The sequence below is a fragment of the Cetorhinus maximus genome, chromosome 14 (genome assembly GCF_964194155.1).
Source record: "Cetorhinus maximus chromosome 14, sCetMax3.hap1.1, whole genome shotgun sequence".
In the NCBI taxonomy this organism is placed as follows: Eukaryota; Metazoa; Chordata; class Chondrichthyes; order Lamniformes; family Cetorhinidae; genus Cetorhinus; species Cetorhinus maximus.
In genome coordinates this window covers 19736328-19754548 of record NC_135892.1, presented here as the reverse complement: position 1 = coordinate 19754548, position 18221 = coordinate 19736328, and the positions used below count along the sequence as shown (strand labels likewise).

At 44.9% G+C, this 18221-nt stretch overlaps 1 protein-coding gene across 1 annotated transcript in view; it reads left to right on the top strand.

The window, feature by feature from the left end:
* The window catches only part of LOC144689496 (androglobin-like), an 87407-nt gene that overhangs the window by 35095 nt on the left and 34091 nt on the right, over positions 1 to 18221 (top strand). Inside the window, exon 8 of the mRNA XM_078556632.1 lies at positions 12565 to 12701. Coding sequence (XP_078412758.1) covers positions 12565 to 12701 — 137 coding nt within the window. The remainder of the gene's footprint in view (positions 1 to 12564; positions 12702 to 18221) is intronic.

Sequence of the window (18221 nt, the reverse complement as noted above, 5' to 3'; positions counted from 1 at the left end):
AACCAAAGTAGAGATAATTAGTGCATGTTAGCAGAGTCAAAAGCAGGAGAGCGAGCACTCATATTTGGTTTGAGAAAGGAATGATGTGGTGCAGGATCCTCACGAGGGTGTTCGCCGCCGACCTCACCGTCAGTGCAGGCGCAGTCCACATCCTCACTAGTCAGCGCGATGGCACACTCCTCAAAGTGAGTGAGGGGCCTAATCTGGGCCACTCCACTTTCGGTCTGGAACCTCTCCCTGCTGATATGAGTAGGCTTCTCCTGCATCAAAACAGATGAAGAGCGTGTAAGCAGGACACAAGGCACATGGTATGGTGAGCGAAGACATGAATGGGATGAGTGCAGAAACATGCACTGGGAGGCTTCTTAGTCAAACAAAATGAACTTGATTTACACGAGAGCTTCCGTACCTGCTTGTATCCAGCCAGCCCCTCATACAACCATCTTCTTTTCCTAGGAAACCCCTCCCTAGAATTTATTCCCCTGCACTAACCACACATTGGTTGAACAAATCACATGACCCCTACTCAGTTGAACTGATCTTAAAGTGACAGTCATCACATCCCTCTCCCCCTTAACTCCTTTGTACATCTTTTTAGTCAACAGTTGCTTTATACAATTGAGCCAAGAATTTTCTGAATTCTAGAAATAATTATGTATGTTGTTAGCCTGGACTTCAATTACACAATACATACAATAGACCCCATAGTTATAAATTAAGCCTTTGGGGTGATTTTCGAATTAGCATCAAGTGGCACAATTTGACACGTTGTGAGGCTTCAACTGAATCGACATTTTCTGGAGTTGTTCTAACAGGTACCTCCTGGAGGATCATCAGCTTCTACTCAGTCCTAGCCCTTTTGAGTGGCCCTGCAGGCTCTGCTCCCCCCTGCTTGGAGCTCCTCTTTTTGCGGGCACAGGAACAGGTCGCCTCCTGCTCCCTAGCAGACCTGCGCTCCAGCCATCCTGGGCTCACAGCCGCATTTAGTATGGACAATTCATTATCATTAACTTCCACAGGCATGTCCTTGATGTTTATTACAGGTCAACCATAATCTTCAGTGTACACAGGTTCATCAACACTCGGTGGTAACACTGACTGCGAGAGTGCCTCTCTACCCCTCAAATAGTCGCTTCCAAACGATCCGTCCCTCAATCCTTACTTGATACGAAAGAGGTTCGGTCTCAGAGACTACCCTTCCGGGAATCCACCTAGGACCACTACCGAAGTTTTTCACGTACACATTTTCATTAATTGAGAACTTCCTAGCTCTGCTGTGAGAATCATGACTTGTCTTCTGGTTGCACTGACTTGATTCTACCCTCCCCTGCAAACACCAGACAACAGTTTCTTTAACAGTTCAGCAGGAGGAGCACCTGTCGTCGGGTGTGGGGTGATACGGTAACTCAGCAAAAAATGAGAGACTCTTGTTGCTAAAGATCCACCTGATAGTTTTTTCATGCCAGATTTAAAAGTTCGGACAGCTCTCTCGGCTAAGCCATTCGATGCTGGGTGATAGGGCGCTGTCTTTATATGTTTTATACCATTGAGAGTGGTGAAGTTTTGAAACTCCGCACTCGTGAGCTGCCCCACTATTGGACACGATTACTTCAGGCAAACCTTGAGTTTCAAAACAGTGCTGCAGGTTTTCGATGGTCGCAATCGATCTCAGTGTTTTCATCTCAAAAATTTCTTTCTACTTAGAGTGTGCATCAATTACAAGGGGAAACATTGTACCCATAAATGGTTCTACATAATCGACATGGATGCAGACCCATGGCACCTGGGCCATTCCCAAGGGTGTAGTGGAGCTGTGGCTGGCAAGTTTTGCTGCAACTGGCACTGTCGGCAGTGCCTTACCATGTCCTCAATATCAATGTTGATTCCGGACCACCATTCATAACTCCTGGCTAACATTTTCATTTTCAAGATATCAGGGTGGCCACTGTGGCCATCAGGAGTAGCTTCTGGCCTGGCACAGGAATGACCACTCATGCTCCCCATAGCATAATACCATCTTGATAACTAAGTTCATGTTTATGAATTGGAGAAGGGTTTCATGTCCTCTGAAACTGCCTCATTTCCCCATCCCGTAAGGATTTTATCTCGTACTCTGGATAACAGTGGATCCCGACTGGTCCAGGTTTTGATTTATTTTGCACAAACTCAAAAAAGGTATCCAAAAGGTTTAAGGCCAAGACAATTTCTTGAGGAATAGGTGTACATGTAATACTTTCTCTCAAGGACAGGCGACTCAGGGCATCTGCATTTGCAATATGTACCCCTGGTTGGTGTTTGAAGGTATATTCATATGCGGCCGGCATCAACGCCCACCTCTGAATCCTCACCAGAGATTATTGGTGGAATAGCCTTGTTCTCCTTAAAAAGGCCCAACAATGGCTTGTGATCTGAAACAATAGTTGAAGTGTCTCCCATATAGATATTGATGGAACTTTTTGACACCGAAAACTATTGATTGGCCCTCTTTTTCGATTTGTGAATAGCCTCTTTCAGCTACTGCTAGTGCTCCTGACACATATCATATCGGCCTTTTCCGAGCTGTCAGCCTTTTCATGGGATAACACTGCCCCAACACCATACGGAAAGGCGTCATCTGTCAGTATTCGTTCCTTCGAAGGGTCAAAGTGTACAAGTAGTCTTGAAGACTGCAGCAATTGCTTCACCTTGTTGAAAGCCGTTTCCTGAGGAAACCCCGTGGTGGTGCTTCTTTAGTAGGGCATGTTAAGGGGGCCAGCACAGTAGATAGATTTGGCAAAAGCCGCCCATAATAATTGACTATTCCCAGAAACGATTTAAGTTCAGACATATTCATGGGAGAATGCACTTCTTTTATAGCCCTGATTTTCTCCTTGACAGGGCGTAATCCATGAGCATTGATCCTATGTCCCAGGTAAGTCACTCCCTGGCTTGAAAAGTGCACTATTATTTCTTGAGGCGAACTCCTCAATCCTCCTGAAATCTTTTCAACATCTCTTCTAAATTTGCCAGATGTTCGGCCACCATGGCCCCTATGATGAGTATATCATCGAGGTATACCACAACTTGTAGCAACACATGTAGTAGGCTCTCCATTGTGCATTGGAATATTGCACATGCCAACAAGACACCAAAAGGCAGGCGCTTGTATTGAAAAAGCCCTTTGTGGGTGTATATCGTGTCATATCCTCGGACACCGTCATCCAACTCAAGCTGTTGATAAGCGTGACTCATATCCAGCTTGGTATGTGACTGGTTCCTGGCCAGTTTTGCATAAAGATCTTCAATTCGTGGAAGAGGATACTTGTCCAGCTTTGCGGCCTGATTGACTGTTTGTAATCACCACAAATGCGGATAGTCTTGTCGGGCTTCAAAACGGGGACCAGGGATGCAGCTCATTCTGAAAACTGAACCATTGGATACTACCTAGTTCTTCTAACCTCTTTAGTTCAGCCTCCACTTTCTCTCACAGAGCATATGGTAAGGGTCTTGCTCTGAAAATCGAGGGGTGGCTTCCGGATTCACGTAGATTTTGGCTTGTAAGCTCTTAATTTTGCCTAACTCGTCCTGGAAGACACTCATATTTTCTTAACAGTTCTGACAATCCCCCTGTCCTCACCTGGAAAATGTCAGCCCAATCTAATTTTATTTTCTTGAGCCAGTCATGGCCCAGAAGGCTTGGTCCTTCACCCATTATTACTACGATAGTTAGCTGGGAAGGCTGCTGTCCATAGCTTACAGGTACAATGTGGTACCCCTCACCTTTACTTCTTCTCTGGTGTATGTTTTCAGCTTGGCTGAAGTGCTCTCTAAATTTAAAGGCTTCTCTCAAATACTGGAATGTGTGCTCACCCATCACAGTGACTGATGCACCTGTAGCTAGTTCCATATTTAAAGGCTTCGCATTTACCACAGAGTGTTACGTGATTCGGTCTGGCTTAACATCCTTGAGGTTGGAAAGAGAGTAAATATCAGACTTACTGGTACCAGGGTCTTCCACACACTGTACTTGTAACATCTTGTTGGATTGGCTATTCGGCTGCCCGGACCTAGCCCTGCATTGTCTCCTTGGGTGTCCTTTTTTCCCCTCAATAATGGCACTCAGTCTGCTTAAATCAACAAGATTCAGGAGTGCGGTTACTCCCACATCGATAACATTAGACTTTAGGAATCACTGCCTGACTGCCTCATTGTATCTTTTAGTTCTATAGCTTACGGAACTGCTTCCCTTTTTCCAGTGGCCTCGACTGATTTAATGCCACTTTGCACGCCCTGCAATTTCAATGCATCTGCCTCAGCGCTTTCCATCACAAGCGCAATCTCCATCACATATTTGAAATCAACATCAACATGCGCTAACAACCAACGTTGTATGATATTGTCACACACACCACAGACTAATTGATCCCGCAGCATATCACTTAGGGCTGTACCAAAATTGCAATGCGCCGATAATTGTTTGAGTTTCATAATGTACATCGTGATCGACTCCTGCGGGGCTCTCACGTATTATGACTGAAGGCTTCGGTTGGAAATTACCTGCAGAGGAGTCAAATCGGCCTATCCGGCTTAAAAGCGGCATCTCGGTGGGTAATACAATTTCCTATTCACAGTCGTCAATTAAACACGATACTCACAGGTGCAGGCGGGGGACAGTGCCAGGATAGTTTTTTCCTCGTCGCCAAATGTAGAAACACACTCTGGGAGGCTTCTTAGTCAATGACAATGACAAAATGAACTTTATTTACATGAAAGCTTCAGTGGCTGCTTGTATCCAGCCAGCCCCTCATACAGCCATCTTCTTTTCCTAGGAAACGCCTCTAGAATTTATTCCCCTGCACTAGCTACGCGTTGGTTGAACAAATCATGTGACCTCCTACTCAGTTGAACTGGTCTTAAAGTGACAGTCATCATAATGAGGATGCGAGCTCCAGAGGATATGAGTCTGAGGAAGATGTGAGGGTGTGTGTGAGAGTTAGTAGTGTTGTTCCTTGAGGTGTGAGATCCCTGTGGATGTGTGATGGGTTTGTGGAGTGTGTGTAGAGTGATGGGAAGAGTGACTTTCCCTGGCGGAACAGAGGAGATCATTCATCCCCTTGTGGCACTGGGTGGTTATCCTCTTTCGCAGGGTGTTGACGCTGACCACCGCTGCCACAGCCTCCCAAGTTGGATTGGTGATGTTGCTGCTCATCCTGCAGCCAGAGCGGGGGTAGAAGACATCACGGCACGCCACCATTGCGTCCAAAAGGCGCTTGAGAGACACGCCATTAAACCTGGGGGCTGCAGTCTTTTTGCATTTCAGGGCCATGTCTTCCAGGCAGCAGTCATAGGCTGGAAGCACTGAGAGGTGTGCGAGTGGCTGTACTTTAAATATAGCGCCCAGCACGATAAAGCTGCGAGGTGATGGCATGGCAGATGAATGGGAGCCCGCTCACCATCAAAATGGCGTGTTTCCCGGGAATGCATAATTAATGTGGTGGGATTGGGACGATAGTGTGAGAAGCCGCCATTGAGGCCAGCGGGTTAAATTTTGTTTTTCCAGCCTGATACCACACTTAGTGCGTATCTGGGATGATTCTGCCCTTTGTCTCTCCCAAGCAGGTATTGATGAAAATGCTCACAAGCAAAAACAATAGCCAGACACACTTTCTGGATCTGAGTGTAGCGTCATTCAGTGTGTGTAAACGCCCTGGATGCAAATACAACTACATTGCTACATTAGGGTTGCTCTGAGACCTGGCGTCACATTGCAATGTGACTTCATCATTGACATCATAGTACTTCAGCACTGTCGTTGTTGTTACTAGCTGTTTGGTTTTGGTGAATGCAATTTCTTGTTCTGTTCCCCAATACCACTGCACATCCTTGGCAGTGAGCTTGCGTAATAGTTCACACTCCAATGATAAATTAGGCAAAAAATTTTGCTCGGTAGTTCACGAATCCAACAAATCGTTGCACTGCTTTCATATCTGTTGGTCGCTGCATCGCTGCTACAGGTGTCACCTTGTCAAGATACAGGCAAATACACAGCTAGTGTATTACGTGCAGTTCTGGAATCCGCATTATAGGAAGGATGTGATTGCACTAGAGAGAGTGCAGAGGAGAATTACCAGGATGTTGTCTGGGCTGGAGAGTTTTAGTTATGAGGAGAGATTGGGTAGACTGGGGTTATTTTTCCTGGAGCAGAGGAGATTGAGGAGGGACATGATTGAGGTGTATAAAATGATGAGGGGCATAGGTAGAGTAGACAGGAAGGAACTTTTCTCCTTGGTGGAGGGATCAATAACCAGGGGGCATAGATTTAAGATAAGGGGCAGGAGGGTTAGAGGAGATGTGAGGAAGAATTTTTTCACCCAGAGGGTGGTGGGAATCTGGAACTCACTGCCTGAAAAGGTGGTAGAGGCAGAAACCCTCATAACATTTAAGAAGTATTTGGATGTGCAGTTGCGATGCCATGGGATACAAGGCTATGGGCCTAGTGCTGGAAACTGGGATTAGAATAGTTAGGTACTTGTTTGACCGGCACAGACACGATGGGCCAAAGGGCCTTTTTCTGTGCTGCAGACCTCTATGACTCTACGACTCAAAGACCTTCTGCAGTCAGTACATGACCTATGCACTTGACTTCAGGCATTTTCAGTTGCAACTTTTTCTTATTCATCTTCAGGTTCATCTGGCGAGCTCTCTCTAGCAGTGGCACTAGATTCAGATCGTGATCAGCAATCACTTCTTCCATTGTGTCTCTACATCCAGAGACTAGCAAATCATTGACTGCCTCATGTTGCCTGCGTTGATACTCTTCTGGAGCTGTGGAAATGGCAAACGGCATGTGCAACCATCTGTATCCCCCAAATGGTGTCCCGAATATAGTTAGAAAGCTGCTGTTTTCATCCAGCTTCACTTGCCAGTAACCATCCTTTACATCTAGGGTAGTAAAGATCTTTGACTTGGTAAGTTGTGGCAAAATTCCTTTGATGGTTGGCATGGGGTAGTGAGATCTGTTTAAAGCTTTGTATAGATCCTTTGGGTCTAAGCATACTCTCAGCTTTCCAGGTTGTTTCACTGCTACCATGCTGCTCATCCAATCTGTAGGAGTTGTCACTTTCTTGATTACTCCCTTCTTTCCCAGCTCTTCTATCTTGTTTTTTGGACTTGACTTGAGGGCAGTTGGAACTCTTCTCGGCAGGTGCTGAATTGGTCTTACACTTTCATCTACTTCGAGATGATATTCACCAGGTAGACATCCAAACCCTGTAAACACTTTTTTGTACTCCTCTAGGGTCTGTTCATTAGTAAATGGTTAGTATGCTGTGATACATTGTAAGCCTCTTTTAGCACATTTAGGGTTACCTGTCCAAGCTTTAGACTTGTTTTGGCTGAGCTGATTGGTTTTTGCATACCGTCTATGATCTGGAACTCTAGATCTTCATTCTTGCCATTGCATTGGGCTCCCAGGTTAATTTGTCCTCTTGGTATCACTATCATGCCTTCATAAAGCCTCAACCTTAATTTCGAGGGCTTCATTTTTGGATTGCCATGTTGAGCCACTTTGCACAAGTCTGTGAAGGTCATGATGTTGCATGATGCACCAGTGTCTATCTGACACTTCATGGTCACTTGATGCTCTCCTTCTGCAGTTATCATTCTGACAGTCGCAAACCATTTATTACGTATAGACTTGATGAAACCAAACTGTTGTATGATGTGTACTGATTGGTCATAATCTTCAGCTGATATCTCACCTGTGGCCATCAGTAGAGGCTTGTTTTGCTTCTTTCTAGCCAAACACTTGTGCGCGAAATGATTCGGCTTCTTGCAGTTAAAACACTGCTTCCCCACACTGGACAATCCTTCTTTTCCTTTGTATGATGTCCTCCACAGTATTTGCATCCTGCCATTTGTCTGTGATTGTTCTGCTCATTCGGCCTGGAATGCCTATCAGCATAATGTATCTCCTGGTCTGCTCTGCCATACACGTGCTCTAGCTGACGTTTCACAACCTCTGAACTTCTGCACAAGTCTATCACTTTCTTGAGAGCAAGTTTCTCCCCTTTCATTAGATTTGCTCTCACTGCAGGATCTCATATGCCTAAGACAATTCTATCTTTAATGAGATCATCTTTCGGTTCCCTAATTCACAGGATTCTGCAAGCTGTGTTACTGCAGTCACATATTGATCAATGGACTCTTTTTTCACCTTGAGCTCTAATGTTGAACACATACCATTCATAAGTTATGTTCACTTGGGGTTAAAAGTGTGCCTTCAAGGCTTTCAAAACTCTGTCTTCTGTTTTTTCTGTTCTTCAGAGAGATTTAGGGTGGAATACAATTTGTAGCAGTGTCTCCCCAGCAGTGTTGCTCCTCACATCAGTTCTGACTTGTCAAATAACTCTGTTGTAATCTTGTAGTTTTGCCATTGCAGGTGGAAAAACTGCCAGTTCTGCTAAATATCACTTTTCATTTTGACAGGTGTAGGAGAGGAAAATTTACAGCCATTCTTTTTGACTCACCCAGTGGTTTTCTTGCAGCATTCGCCTGTGCTTGCTTTTCCTTGTCAGTGGCTTTTCTCAGCAGTTTTTAGCAGTTCTGAACATTTCTGTGTTCCTTTTTTCATAGCTGTGGCTTCTCTCCAACTTTTCCAGCTTTTTAAACCACAATCTCAGCTCCACTTTTGACACCATGTTATGAACTCAAAGGCAACAGTGCTTCTAGTACAATGTCTTTATTGAACTGAATGTAACATGGCTCCCCTCAGTCCTTTGCCTCATGGCAGAGGTCATATGACTACAGCTAGCCAGATAGGACATGTAGTAATGATTGCATTTCAAAACGCAAACATACTCCTTATGCATCACCTGGTGTTCACTTACTGGTCTCTACGTGCACCCCTGTTATTTTCCATATGCTGTTTTTGAGCTCATCTAACACCCCACACTTGCCCTGCCATCTCTGTCTTTGGGTATATGCACCTGCCTCAACCTTTTGTCCTACAATAGGACCCAGTTTGCTTCTGTTTCTTCACCTGTCTCGGGCTGCTGGCAGCATGATGGTTAAAATGCTTATTACACGAGAAATGGATTACAACTCACTAAGTGAATTAAAGAGCACAGCAAATATCGTATCACCAGGAGGAGCACGTCAGATGATGAGTGAGAAAGGGGGATTAGAGGAGATAGGGCTTGAAATGAGATGTGAGAGATTATGACTAATGAAGACAAATGGCAATTAGGAGTAGATGATAAAGAAGATTAGGGGTGATCGCACACTCTCCTGGTCAGCCATCCATATCCCATCCTCAATAAACTTCAGTTCATTCAAAACTCTGCAGTCTATACTCTAACCTGCACCAAATCCCATTCACCCATTACCACAGTGGCTAATGACTTTCACTAGAACCCCGTACAGCAATACCTCGGTTTAAAAACAAATGTCAACCTTGTATTCAAATCCCACCCCTTCCCATCTCTGTAATCTCCTCCAGTCCTGAAACCCTCCAGGAAAACTGCTTTCATTCGATTCTGGCCTCTTGTGCATCGCTGATTTCCTTCACCCCATCATTGGCAGCTTTACCTTTAGAATTCTCTTCTTTAACCTATCCACCTCTCTACCTCCCTGTCCTTAAAATCTATCTTTTTATCAAGCTTTTAGTCATCTTTCCTAAAATCTCTTGATGTGCTTCAGTATCATATTCTTCTCTGATAAAGCTCGTGTGAAGCACCATGGGATGTTTCACTGCATCATAGGCACTATATAAATGAAAGCTGTTGTTATAAAGCCCTAAGGTGGCCACCTTTTTTGTTTTTCTGTTTCTGTCTCCGATGAAAATGCCTGAATATTCTGATGTTTACATCAGAGACTGAGGCAGAGTTGGGAGTGAAAAGCAACTACTTCGCATTTTTGCTGCGCCATTACAAGTGTAGCACCTATGATAAACAATATAAATGGAACAAATCCATCCACCCTTGCTTATGGTGATTTTCAGTTGAAACAATTTGACTGAAAAGCCTTGGAACATTGAAGCAATTCATCCTAGAAACAGACAGGAGTAATTTACTTGTCTGTGTTCTGATAAATTGGAATTTTTAACAAGACTTCTGCAGATTGTGGCAGCTGAGGCCTTTATCGCATCTGTTCGCAAACATAGTAGAGGTGTACGCATAATTAGAGGCGGTATACATAATAGTCCAAAAGAGGCCAAAGGCAGTTCTCTGGGCTCACTTCCCCACAAAACTGCCACAATGCTCCCAACAACACTGCTATAACCCTATGGCTCCCAATATTCCTAGAACCCCACCTTCCTCCAGTTCTTCACTCCCACAGTCTTCTCTATGTGCTAACAACCTCCCTTCTATTGTTTCCAAATAACTGTTACATTTCAAGTGCCTAACCACCGCACTCCTACCCTTCCACCAGGAATTATGAGGGACATAGATAGGGTAGACAGGAAGGAATTTTTCCCCTTGGTGGAGGGATCAATAACCAGAGGGCATAGATTTAAGGTAAGGGGCAAGAGGTTTAGAGGGGATGTAAGGAAGAATTTTTTCATCCAGAGGGTGGTGGGAATCTGGAACTCACTGCCTGAAAGGGTGGTAGAGGCAGAAACCCTCATAACCTTTAAGAAGTATTTGGATGTGCACTTGTGATGCCATGGCATACAAGGCAATGGGCCTAGTGCTGGAAACAGGGATTAGAATAGTTAGGTACTTGTTTGACCGGCGCAGGGCCGAAGGGCCTTTTTCTGTGCTGTAGACCTCTATGACTATGACTATGACACGACCTAACCCCACATAGCTCTGGACTACACCAAACCCCCACCCAGATTCCACTCCCCAGTGCTCCTCAGTCCCAGGACCCTTCAGTCTTTTGTTTTCCAAGTGATTCACACCTTACAAAATGAAGAAGTAATACTGGTAGAGCTGGAGCAGCTCCAAGAAAATTTTCCGACATTTTTTCCCTAAACTATCAAACTGGGCTTTACTGTTCCAATGATTGGATGACTCGCGTGCTTCAAAGGCATGAAGACCCTACAAGGCAGGTAGACTATCTTTCCTACTCATAGTGATACAATTATTTTAGAAATACTTTGCTTTATCATTAGGTCCACTTCATATTGAATCTGTATGTAATTGGAGTGATTTAATTTTACAACTTGATCGCTCTTGGGTTTTATTTTACTTGAGCTGTAGTGCCATCTAGAGTATGAATTTGCCATTTCTATCAAGTTTCTAATCAAACATTGTGGTTACATTCTTACTGCAGCTCACTGCCAAAGCATTTATTTTTAAATAAAACTGGTAGACCCAATGTGGCATTTCATACGGGTAACTTGGATCTGGGATTATCGGCTGCCACATTCTCCTGAAACGTGCTTAATTGCCTGCAGAGATTAGAGGGGAATTTCCCAGAATTTTCCCCCAAATTGGAGATCTTTGGTTTGGCGAAGGGGTGGGATTTGGTTCATGGTACATGTATGACCAGGATGGGCAGTTTGGACAGTTAGTTTTTTATCATTTTTTAAACCCCTTGTATGCAAAACGAAAAGACTTGCCTTTAAGTAGCACCTTTCAAGACCTCATAATGTTCCAAAGTGCTTTACAGTCAATGAAATACTTTTGCAATGTAATCACTGTTGTAATATAGGAAATGGAGTGGCTAATTGGTACACATGAAGCTCTCATAAACAGGAGTGGCGCAATGTGCTTCCTCATTAATGCACTATACTGGATTATGGCCTCAGGTCCTTGGAGTAAGGAATTCCTGGACTACTTGGGGCAATTTTAACCATAGCAGCTGCTAGCAGGTCAATTAAAACCAATCCAGTCCCAAGAGTTACATATATCACTCTTAGATTATTTACTTGTCTATATTTGTTTAATCAGTTAGTTTCGTATTTTGAACCTTGAATGGGGTCAACTGTAATACTCAGCTATTTCAAAAACTGAAGTGAAACCTTAAGGTAATCCAGTAACTAATAGTAATTACCAATCCGGACCGGCCTTGGTATAAAAACAGAAAATGCTGAAAAAACTCAGCAGGTCTGGCAACATTTTTGGAGAGAGAAGTAGAGTTAACGTTTTGAACCCAATATGACTCTTCTTCAGAACCTAGGAATCTAGCTGGGTTCAGTGTTTGGATCTTTGAGGATAAGGCTTAATTTGTTTTAAGCATTTTTAAGGGGGCTTTTAGGGGCAGATTATCTTTCAGGTTAGGTATCTGGTATCTCACCCCATCTCTAGCTCCTGCCAGCATTCAAGGGTCCTTGTTGAGGTGGAAGTGTGAACTTCAGCTGGGCGATGGCAAAGTTCTCCTGCAGACTCAATCCAGCATAATTGCCAAGATCTCAACCCTGCCAATTTATGTAGTTTAAGTCTCCAAGTGATGACTGCATATGTATAAATATAGAAAATGTTTGTTCTGAATAATGAGTTACTGTAGATTATTGTTCCAATGTGTATTTGAGAATTTCATTACCACTGCATAATGTCTATCCATGCAATCAGCTGAAAATATGAAATGACAACAACATCACCTTGTTCCTGCTGCTATGTTTATATCTTGATTGTTAAGGGAGGACTATTGACCCAACTTTTCTTGAGACTGAAGAATCAAAACCCTCAACAGCAGCCAAACATAGCAGGAAAGGAAAGGGAGCTGATAAGGACAAAGGAAAGGAGAAAAACGCACCAGCCAAGCCAGAGATTCAGGTACATTTTTTCATTTGTGGAATGGACAACAAGGGCTTTTGTCCATTCAGAAGTACATTTCATAACAAAACGCTCTCCCAAAGCACTTTACAGCCAATGAAGTATTTTTGAAGTGTTCTCACTGTTGTAATGTAGATCACGCAGCAGTCAAATTGTGCACAGCAAACTCCCACAGAGAGCAACGTGAAAATAACCAGATAATTGACTGAGGGACAAATATTGGCCAGGAGATCGAGAGGATCTCCCGTGCAGTTCTTCAAAATAATGCTGAAGGACTTTTGTCTCCACCTGAGAGGGCAGGCGAGGCCTCATTTGAAAGACAGCACCTCCAATAATGCAGTGTGCCCTCAGTGCTGCACTGGAGTGTCAACCCAGATTTTGGTGCTCAAGTTTTAACAGTGGAGTAGTAAATATGATGATTGGTTATCCAGCGAAGCAATGAAAACAGAAGTGTTGGAAATTTCAAAAGCATAGGAACAGCAGCTGGCCACTGAATCCTTCAAGCCTCTTCTGCCATTCAATGAGATCATGGTTAATCTGGGACCGAACTCCATATATCCTTGCCTTTTCCCCATATCCCTTAACATCTTTGGCTAACATAAATATCAAGTAGTAAGAGCATATTTAGAAAATGCTTGTTGGAAGAGATGGGTTTTGAAAAAGCTTTTAAAGATAAGGAGAGAGTTAGCACATACAATGGTTGGGATGAGTCCCAGGCTGGGAATTTCCCTGAAATGCGCAAAGGCCTTCAGCGGGCAGCTGCAATGGTGGCTTTTTGCGGCAAATTGTCCAAATCGCTGTTGATTAATTATTCATCTGTGGGGAAGACGCCGTTCCACTGGCGGGCAGCATCTGATTCGCCCACCCCACCGTGACCTTAGCGCTCCCTAACTCCGGACACCATGTTTAAACGGCTCCCCTGCACAGCATACGCACTCTCTGCAGCAACTCCAGTGTAGACTCTCCCAAAGGCAGGAAGAATGCGGCACCCAAATTCAGTGACACCTCACTGGAGCATCTGTTGAACACAATCGAGACCCATGGCGATGCCTCCTACCCCTGTCCTGGCCATAGGCCTTCCATCAAGGTGACCAATCTGGCTTGGGAAGCAGTCACAGCGGCGGTGAGTGCAAATGCCCTACTGAAGAGGTCAGCCGCACAGTGCAGTATGAGGATGAACGATCTCATCCGTTCCACCAGGGTAAGTCACCACCTCATCACTGTCAACTCACACGCTCTCAAGCCCATGACACATTCTCAAGGATTTCATTTACTGGTGCCTCAAGAGTCATCATCACTCTCACACACCCTCACACCTCCATCTGGCCTCATCTCCTCTGGAGTTTGCATCCTAATCCTGTCCAACCTTAAGCGTTTCTCACCCTGTAGTTGTGACTATTGCGGGGAGAAGGCCTGGTCACAAAGTTGATAGACAATGGTATGCGTCCCATCGCCTTGACATTCCATGAGGTTACTTGTCCTATTATCAAATGGTGATTTATAGAGGCCAAAACAGTCTTTAGGCATGCTCTGGAATCGCACGATTGTTGCTTCAGACTAGGTGGAGGGGTGCAAAGGCATAGGAGTGGGAATGTGATGAAGCAGAATAGTCCTCCTCATGGCACGTGTCCTTGAGGGCTTCATATTCTCTGATCATGTTGGACTTCGCTAGGGCCAGGGCTGACCATGAGGGCACATATGTGTAAGAGGAGGCATTTCAATATCAGGCAGCCAAATGTCTGACCTCGTCATGCTCAGGTGCTGTGCCTCCATGTTAGGGTTAGGATAAATGCAGCTCAGGATCCCAAACTTTAATTGCCGGATGTCACTGTCATTTTGGAGAGTGTACCACATCTGGCTGAGTCATCTCTACGTGCAGTCACATCAGCAGTATTTCATTGGCTGCCTTGTCCCAAGTGTTATGTTTCTGAGTAACCATCGATGTAACATATCATGCGTGGCTGCATTGGTTCTGATGGATCTCCATGTGGAGCCTTGCCAGATTGAAGGCATGCAGGCACTAGGCCACTGAGGATCATGCAAGTGCCCCTGCATCTTGCAGGGTGCTGTTGCGACTGGGATGCTGGATGGATGTGTGAAGAGGCAGCACTTTCTGAAGTCTGACGCAGGAATGCCCTCCTCCAGGTAACACTTCATATCAGCACAGACAGATATTGTGGTAATCTGAGGTGTAATACACCTTTAAGAGAATGTGAGCGGATTGACCAGGTGACTGTAAGACCCAATAGCTGTGTAGCGTGGGCTACCATTTAATGTTAGCCTAGAGTAGGGTCTGGTTGGAGAAGCACACATCATGTTGTCTGTGTAAATAAATAGCATGCGCTCCATTACATACTGGTCCCTGCATCTGTAATATATTCTAATCGACTCACCTGCCAACAAATAAGCGTGTAACCAGTTCGCAAGCAGAGTAACCCCATAGAACAACATAACAGATGTCCTGAGCATTCTTTGCAACAATGCACTGCCATCTGGAAGTGGTGATTCAAGGGTGAAATTAGAGGAATAGCTATGCTGGTGGTCATGCTGGTCCATAATGGAGGAGAGTTGTCCAGGAGGGTCCTCAGTGCATCTCATCATCCTCCTCCTGAAATCTGCTGGCAATGAGGGCCCCACGAGCACAACTGCCTCGTCTGATCCTTGAAATGGCCTCTTTGCCTGCAGGAGTCTAAGGCTGCCGCAAGGGTGTCATCAGCCACGTCCCTTGTCCCCGAGGAGCCAACCCTGCATCCTGTGAGGTCCCTCGAAGACGTCAGTGATCTGAGATCTACTCAAGATGTACATGTCAGGACACTACCCGGGAATTGGTACCCACTGCATGATAAGTTTGTTATGGTCACACACCAGCTGTACATTGAGCGGGTGGTAGCCTTTGCCGTTGACATACTGGACTGCCCGTTGCCAGGGAGATTTATAGCTACATAAGTGCAGTCGATGGCACCCTGCACCTGTGGAAACTGGAAAGCTTTGCAAAGCCTAGTGCTCTTGTGTCCTGGCTTGCTTGGTCTCTGTTGAAGTGGGCAAAATTGTGGGCCTTTGCAAAAAAATCGTCTGTGACCTCCTGGATGCATTGGTGGGTGGATGCTTGAGAGATGTCGCAGATGTCCCCAATGGAGCCCTGGAAGGAGCCACTGGCGTAGAAGTTGAGTGCAGCGCTTACTTTCACAGCCACTGGCAATAGATGCCCTCCATGTCCCCATGGTGTCAATCCTGCAGAATGTGGCAGACGCGTCACCAGATCTCTTGACATGTGGAGGCAACTGCAACACTGGTTTTCACTCATTTGCAGATAAAACATACAACATTGATACACCCTGGCTCCGGTGAGGCGCCTATGAATTACGGCTCTCTGAGGATCATCCTACGCCTCTGGAGGAACACCTGCTGCCACTTGGTCTTGAGGATTCTGTTGCTCCCTTTGGCGAGCCATGTGCCTCTGTCATCTCCTTCTTATTGTTCTCTCCTGCCTATAAGTAGTAATGCAGTCAGCGATAACAGCAGGCTCCATCTTCCTGATGGTCTCCTCACTGCAGTATCAATGAGAAAGTCAGCATTTGTTGTCAAAGGTCCACTTTCTGTCTGTGATTGTGGGCTCAAGGCCTTTCACGCATGCCAGAAAGTACTGGCCCCTGAAATGATGCACAGTGCAGGGTGTGCATGAACGTTCACCACAAACCCCAACCACGACACCGCACCCACCCAGCCCCACCCCCCTCAAGCCCACATGATCGACTGGTGGCAGCTTCAGCCAGGTGACTCGGTGTTCTGCTTTCAGCCCAGGTGCTGGGATCTTCATTACTTGCACTCCAAGACTGTGCTGTTTGGACTAAACATGTTCAGTGACTACATGAGATTAATTTAGGGGGTCTGGAGGCTTCTCCTCTGTGAGTTGTGAATGGCAACATTTCCAAGGGGGTTCTCAAGCTTGGCCAGTTGCCCAATATTTCTGCAGTTCCATAATACTCTGGTGAATTTGAAGGTTGCGAATGAGGGGTTACAACTAGGGGAACAATCATTGCCACTTTGAGGGATCAGTATTGCAAGAATGGGCATTATTGCTTCACTGACTCCCTGCATGTCAACTGAACAGCTGTTAACCTGTCTCAGCCGCGATTCTGACCTCATTTTGGAACTATCAATTCAGTTGATTGGCCCTTTAGTGCCTCCCAAACCCCCAAGTCATGTGTCTTAGAGCAACCTTCCCCATTCATTGTTCCCAGTGGAGTCTTGCCCTGCAGCCCCTTCCCTTCCCTCACCTCAGTCCTATTTGGCCCCATTCCCCAGAGGAACCCTTGCCCTGTAGCACAGTAAAACAACTCCCACCTTAACCCTGCTGTGGTACCTGTAGAGACTTGCTTTGAGAACCCCTTGAAACTGATACATAGCAGCCAGCGAAGCCTGCCACTGACCCCTACAAGCACTGCGCAATGCAAGATATGCAAACTCATCTCGGAGTCAGGAGCGAAGTGTGGGTTGCCAGCTGCAGGTTGTTTAAATCCTGTTGTGAAACATGTCATTCTAATTGCACACCGATGTGGGTTCTTAATCCAGCATGGAGGGATGATTCCGGCAAGCAGGCATCATAATGAGTGTTACGACCGCAGCCAATGTTATTTGCTGAGCAAGCCAGATCCCAGGGGGAAACTTGTCTTACTGATCATAACCTTTTTTTTGTATTTTGAAAATGAGGGGTAAAACTACTGACCCCAGAAGCATAGAATCCCAGTAACACTTTTAGTATTTTAAAATTAAAAGTCTTATTAACAAGAAGAAAAAAAAACTTAAACACACAAGTTTAAATTACACAGTTGAAATAGCCTTACAAGACATTCCCCCCAAAAAAAACCACTTGATCAGAACACACAAGTAAACTACTTGGCAACAGCTTCCTCTAGATTTTTAACCATAAAAATCCAGTAACATTACCCAAAGCAAAAAAACTGCTGCTGCTTTAATAAAGTATACTATATGACTTCTCACTCTCTTCCACTCTGCTGGAGAAATCTGAAGGAAGTTCAGAAACAGGCTGTTTTCTGAAAACAAAGACTTCCCTGTCTTGAAACTGGGTGGCTGCTTCAAATTCACAACACTTCTCAGCACAGAGCTGGTCTCAGGACATCTTCCCCCCACCACCCACTCCCCGACAGTCACCTCAAATAAACATCTCCCTTAAATAACTTTTTTTCCCCTTCGTCCTAGACTCCATTGTCCTAAGCTCCTCTTTGAACTCAACTTTGCCAAAATATAAAAAATATTTCATGTCATCCTATTGTCTCCACTTTCGGGTCAAATAAAATTTAATAACCATCCCTTGTTTACTTATGAAACCTTTGTAAGTTGTAAAATTCCCCTAAACTCCCTTTGAAATTTAGCAGTTGAAAAGTCAAGTCTTTATCTGTTACCTAATGCAAATTTTAAAACCCAACTTATGTACTTGTAATTCCAACTTCACCATAGCCTCTCATTACAAATGTATACATCTAGAAACTTTACCCTTCA